The following is a 5,803-nucleotide window of genomic DNA, read 5'->3' on the forward strand; positions in this document are numbered from 1 at the left end:
TTGTTTAACTTGTTGTTATAGTCTCCATGTGTCCACTGGTTACCCACGTGTTTAACGTCACATTGCAATGGTTTGTGGGTAATTCCCTTGGGCAAAGTCTGCATCTAATGCTGACTTAAGGAAAGGGTTCATAAAGGGCTCATGTCTGCCAGAGAGCCCTCAAACGCGCGACGATTTGCCAGTGGGACAGATATAAACCTCACGGACTTCGCGGGAGCGCGCCTCAAAGTCCGTGAGGGTGGCGATTGGGCCATCGGGACGGCCGTCAATATGGCGGCGCAGAACAACTTCCGGTTCAAGCGAGGAACGAGGAGCGAGGAAAGACAAATAAGACACCGATGTTACCCAAGGTCTCCACCCCAACACGTGAGCTGTCACGTTGACATAGTTTTGCTAATATTTGCGTTGAGAACAGAACGGTAACTTAAAAAGTTACCTCACATTTCCCCTTGTTCAAATAATATTCCCAAATAATTTCATCTTCACGTCGCCATTTGCGCAATAGCTAAGGTAACTTTTCAACTCACTAATATTAGCTTTAAATATGTAAAAATAGATTTTGTTTTTTAGCTAATGTACTAGATAAGCGCTAACTAAATCAGCTATCGTTAGCTAACTAGCATTAGGCTACTTGACGAACTTGTTAGCTAGCTTAGTTGGAAACGGCTATTTATACCGCTTGTAACTTTAAATAACAGGTGGCAAATGTTTAGAAAACGTCTCTAATCTTTTGTTTTTTTAGAGTGGATAGCTAGCTAGATTTACCTCAGCCTCCACTTTGCAGACATGCTTTCTGCCGTGCGGTGTGTGCTGTCTAAGCTTGTGTCTCCATTGTGGAGGACTGTGGAGGTGGACGAAGAAGAAGGCATGTTCTCCGGTACACCAGGTAAATGCAACATTCCCACAAAAGTATAACGTTAGTGAGATAAAGTTCTGTGTAAAACCCAGCAACATATTTCACGCCATGTCATTCTTGGTCTACATTTCAGGCATGAAGGACATCCGCCACCTGCGGGGTAGCGTGGTGACACAGCTGTGCCTCGACTACGGCATGATAGACGCTGCGGTCTACTTCACCAGTGGAGAGGTGTTGGGCGGGATGCCGCTGAAAGAAGGCGACTTGGTGGACTGCATAGCGGTACAAGATGGTGCCCAAGGGGGATGGAAAGCTTTAAGGGTGAGAATCCCGTTGCCTCGCTCTAGCATGCATTTGCAAACAACATAACGGTGTATATGTTTCTTGTTCTTGTGTCAGTTAAGTTGTGTTTTTTTTAATTGGGTTAGGTGAAATAGGGCATACAACATCCCTCACGTGTGTGATTATTGTTCCCTCTACTCGCAGTGAATCAGTCAGGAACGTAGGGCCATCGAGATGGAAATTGTCAGACATGCACCGTTTTTAATTCGGTCGTTTAGGTGGAGAAGAGCGCAGACGCTTGGGAGGATGGTGGAACAACCTCCTTAGAAGCTGACTGCATGCAGCTGCGGCCTCTCATTGGCACAGTCACATCGTTTGACGGAGATGGCGGCTACATAAACCAGACCACGTACTTCCCACGCTGCAGTCTATGGGAAGGTACCGACGCTCACTGTACTTAACGCGCTCAAATTGTGAGCCTCTTGACCCCATCCATGGTGCTTTGCAGAAACCTGCTCTGTTGTCTACACCCACAGTGGTCTTTCAGTCTCAGAACTCAGTCACAGCCACACCAACATGTCGTAGCACTCGGCTGAATGCTGATGTTAAATTTCCAACATTGTTGTCAGGTTACGAGCCAATGAAAGGAGACTGGGTCCAAGCAAAATACTGTGTCAATCCCACCCAGTGGACCACCCAGGCTCGTTCTGTGGTCCCTTTACGGTACCGCCGCCTAGACCAGGTAATTACGGTACCGCCACCTAGACCAGGTAATTGCATCATTGAATGTTTTTGGCTTTACCCACTCGTTACAACTTGGTACTTTTTGAATACTTCAGTTGTAAAAGGTGTTGCACTTAATTTGGATAGTGTTTATGCTTAAATGCCTATTCAGGTTGGTCTAATACAATTGAGTTGTATTAAAACCTTATTTGGTTAAATGTTTAATTACTTCTTTCATTCCTCTGAATGATCCTCTGTCTCCAGGTCCACGTGACCAGTCTGTATGGTAAAAATGGAGTGGTGGACGACAGCGTGTTCTTCAGCCTGGACTCTCTGCTGCTGCCTGCCCTCTACCAGCCTTTGCCGGGGCACCTGGTCAACCTCGTGATGGTGGAGAGCAGTCAGTCCTTGTACTGCTGGAGGGCCCTGTGCATGGCCCCCTGCCTTCAGAGGTGTTGGACTTTCTTCTATTTTCATAGGGCTGCAACATAGGATTATTTTCAAATGTCAAAAAGGAGTGTAGAAATGGCAGTTAGTAGTGTTTTTTTTATTCCTGTTGCAGTGGAAACATTTCTGCTACACATCTCCCAGAGGCTGAACTCAAGAGCCTTTTGGAAAACAAAGGGGGGCTGGATGTGACAGACTATGGCCAGTTTGTGGATCTGATGATGGGGGAGAAACAAGAGCTGGTGCTCTGGATACAGTGAGTGACTAAAGAAAATATTCACATTCAGAGTAAAACTACAGATAGCACTAGTTACAAACCACTGTAAAATAGAAATATGATTCTTATTATTGCCGTTGGTTAGTGGAATACATGTTAAAGAGAAATTAGTTCCACCCGTATCACAATATAATATATTGTATAATCACATTTTTCTCATAACAGAAATAAAGGCTCAGAGACCCACAGGCTAAAGTACTGTGACTTTTCTGGCTGGGATTCAGAGGACCAGTTCACTCTGGTCACCGTCAAAGACTCCCAACCACTGAGACCCAAACAACAGCCGTTGCAGAAATGCTACTCTGAGTCTGAAAACTGCTCTGAATCTTCAGAAAAACAAGGCGATGATGCAAAAGAGGTGCACAAAGAAAATGGTGAGGCGCTGAAGGAGAGGATCCATTTCCCTGGTGTGAGGAGACAGGAGAGAGATGTGGATATTTCACCAGGAGAGAGGTTACCTATCGTTGTAGCCTGCCAAGCAAAGTAAGTAGTGGCATTAGTATAAATACCAAGTAATGGATGAAAACGATGAATGTAGAATGGAACGTTTTTGACTGTGTCTAGGCATGCTGTCATTCATATATAAAATGTATTGAGCTCCTTTTAGTATGCTGTCTCTCTTCCATGTGGTAAAATTGCTCAGGAGCCTGGGAAGCTGTGCTGAGCTGCTGTTGCTGCACTTCTCCTCTTTCACCATCGGGAGGCGCCTTGAGGTCACAGTCGGGAGTAAAGTGGAGAACCTGCTGCAGCCCTCGGTGCCCTACATTCCCAGAGACGCACGTCTGGTCTCAACAACGCCTACAAACGTGATCACCGTCTGTGCTCCAAAAGGCACACCAAGGTATCAGCACAGCGGGCTCCAAGAGCACCAAGCTAGTAATGGATGTCCCACCGACCTTACTGCTAATGTGATATGTGCCTCTTACTCTGTGCACTTAGTTTTGCTCATATGGAAGTTGATGCATTAAATTAATAATGGGTAGATTTGATTGAATATGTGTTTTTCTTTGCAGGCAGGGAGCTTCCGTAAACATTACAAAACTGAATTATTTATGTCCCGTCTTCTTTAATGTTGACTTTCCCACCTGCAGGTCTATCAAGCGGCGGCTGCCAAACTTCCTAGCCCACTATCCACTGCCCCAGGCTCTCAGGGACTGTGTGGAGGCACAAAACGACGTGCTGGTAGTTCAGCCCTGCCTCGGGGAGGTGAGCATGCCCATGATGGAAGCTTAGGCGATCATGTAGAATGAATCGGCATCGTAACAAAGGAGTGAGTCTCTAGGACTCTTTTAATTGCACAGGCTGGGTGATGGTCATCCTTTATTTAGAGGATGCCACACAATTGGCTCCAGTGTCGACTGTTCTGTGTCTGTTTTTTTGTGGTGAGGCAAAGAAAAGAATACAGTTTTTATCTTCAGGAATCACTGGAAATGTCACTTTGTCCCTTCTCCTGCTGTGCCCGTCTGCTCAGGTGCCATCACCATCCAACATGCGTTTGCGTTTCTCGGTCCTTCTGTGGCTGGAAGAGCTGCACGCAGAGCAGGAAATGAGAGAGTTCACCATCATCGGGGCCCTTCTCAGGAAAGGAGGGGCCTACCTGCACCTAGAGGTCCTTGGGTTGACCGAAGGCAGACCAAGTCTCAGTATAGGTGAGGAGGCCTCAGTTGTCCGTCTTCATCATTGTTGAATTGTTGCAAAGGTTCATGTTATGATTGTTTGTTTTTTTAGCAACACTAGAAGGCTTTTGACAAGTTTGCTCTGCAGGTGACAGGATAGTTTTGAAGAAACCACAGAGCGACGGTGTGGTGGTGGAGTACGTTAGTTATGTCGCAGAGGTACGGAGATATTTGATACTCTGAAGCATCTTTTATGTTCTGCGTTATTAAACAGAAGCGCAGGCATTAGATTTAATCTAATGCTCATTGTTTGACTCGCAGATCAACGATGAAAACGTGGGTTTGAGAGTGAACTCAGAGTTTCAGCGCAGCTACCTCGGAGAGCCCCTTGATGTTGAGTTCTCTTTCAACAGGTCAGACATTTTTTTTTTTGATTTCTTAAATCATCATCAGTAATGCGTCGTAGTTATAATACACGTATTCTGACTGCTTGCGTCACCAGATTGACCATGAGACGGTGTCACAACGCACTTGACCAGACAAAGCTGTTCGGGGAGAGTAAGTTCTGCTTTCATTGAAACTGCTTAAAGTCTGTGTGCCTCCTGGCATTTTAGACACTATAAACACCACCGATTTATTTTTCATCCAACTCGACTGTACATCACATCACATGCAATAAGCAGTACTCTTTAGAAGGCACAATATGTCACGTTGACATTCACATGGATGAAAAATGTAGGCGAAAATAGAATTGCTCCAGTGATGTGATTAATATCACATTTTACGTCTCCAGCAGCATTTGCTTGCTGACATTAATGTCTTGATGGCTACAGAGTTTAATAGACAAATTCACAATTTGAATATTTACGAGGGTAATAAACTTAGATTTACACATCTGGTTTATGTCGCATAAGCTTTCATGATAGTTTATTTGAAAAATAGTCTTAAGAGATTTAAAATGCTGTCATTTTCACCTTGTTGTGCAGTTCTCTTCCCCTCTAGAGTGACTGTTAAAACCCCTCAATGGACCGGAAAGTGGATAGAGGAGCCAGACCAGAACAAAACAATAGAGGACAATAAGGTGAAAGACAGAAACATTTAAATACTTTAAAGTTATTCATTTTAGTTTTCTTTAAGTGTAATTGTTTTTGAACAACAGGTTCCAGCCATGGAAAATGGAAAAGTTTCGAGCATTTCGGTCGACATGAAGTCAAAGGCCACACAGACTAAAGGTACACAGTTTAGTTTTTAATTTGGTACAAACTTGACCTGTTCATATCGGGTAACATTGAGAACATCAATGACACATGTGTAATCGCTTCTAGGTGGTAGTCAGCCATCCAAACCCACCCCCAGCGTAGGGAACTTCTTTAACCCGGACCTGAACCCCCCTCAGAAAGAGGCCGTGAAGAAGATCCTGGAAGGGGAGTGTCGGCCCATTCCTTACGTGCTGTTTGGACCTCCAGGCACTGGAAAGACCATCACCCTCATAGAGGCCATACTACAGGTACAGAACATGTCCACCAATCAGGGGTTGTATTCATTAAGAGGCAAAGTGTACCTCCCAACATGCTAATTTTGAAGAAACCCTTTAATGTTCAT

The 5,803-nt window shown here is 44.8% G+C and overlaps 1 protein-coding gene across 5 annotated transcripts in view; it reads left to right on the forward strand.

The window, feature by feature from the left end:
* Nucleotides 1–304: 304 nt before the first annotated feature.
* mov10l1 (Mov10 like RNA helicase 1) overlaps nucleotides 305–5,803 on the forward strand; it is a 9,999-nt gene continuing 4,500 nt past the window's right edge. The window contains exons 1-17 of one of the 5 annotated variants that reach the window (XM_068723127.1): nucleotides 305–366; nucleotides 785–886; nucleotides 990–1,177; nucleotides 1,417–1,576; nucleotides 1,768–1,880; nucleotides 2,126–2,313; nucleotides 2,424–2,564; nucleotides 2,751–3,068; nucleotides 3,229–3,426; nucleotides 3,677–3,791; nucleotides 4,057–4,234; nucleotides 4,350–4,420; nucleotides 4,523–4,614; nucleotides 4,704–4,759; nucleotides 5,188–5,282; nucleotides 5,361–5,433; nucleotides 5,527–5,708. In XM_068723127.1, the coding sequence (XP_068579228.1) occupies nucleotides 339–366; nucleotides 785–886; nucleotides 990–1,177; nucleotides 1,417–1,576; nucleotides 1,768–1,880; nucleotides 2,126–2,313; nucleotides 2,424–2,564; nucleotides 2,751–3,068; nucleotides 3,229–3,426; nucleotides 3,677–3,791; nucleotides 4,057–4,234; nucleotides 4,350–4,420; nucleotides 4,523–4,614; nucleotides 4,704–4,759; nucleotides 5,188–5,282; nucleotides 5,361–5,433; nucleotides 5,527–5,708 (2,298 nt within the window). In that variant the 5' untranslated portion in view covers nucleotides 305–338. Of the gene's footprint in view, nucleotides 511–742; nucleotides 887–989; nucleotides 1,178–1,416; nucleotides 1,577–1,767; nucleotides 1,881–2,125; nucleotides 2,314–2,423; nucleotides 2,565–2,750; nucleotides 3,069–3,228; nucleotides 3,427–3,676; nucleotides 3,792–4,056; nucleotides 4,235–4,349; nucleotides 4,421–4,522; nucleotides 4,615–4,703; nucleotides 4,760–5,187; nucleotides 5,283–5,360; nucleotides 5,434–5,526; nucleotides 5,709–5,803 lie in introns of all 5 variants that reach the window. The other 4 variants (XM_068723128.1, XM_068723129.1, XM_068723130.1 and 1 more) reach the window with 4 other exon arrangements.

This window comes from Cebidichthys violaceus, unplaced genomic scaffold, assembly GCF_023349555.1.
Source record: "Cebidichthys violaceus isolate CVI_PGR_0920_01 unplaced genomic scaffold, fCebVio1.0.p SCAF_3, whole genome shotgun sequence".
Classification (NCBI taxonomy): domain Eukaryota; kingdom Metazoa; phylum Chordata; class Actinopteri; order Perciformes; family Stichaeidae; genus Cebidichthys; species Cebidichthys violaceus.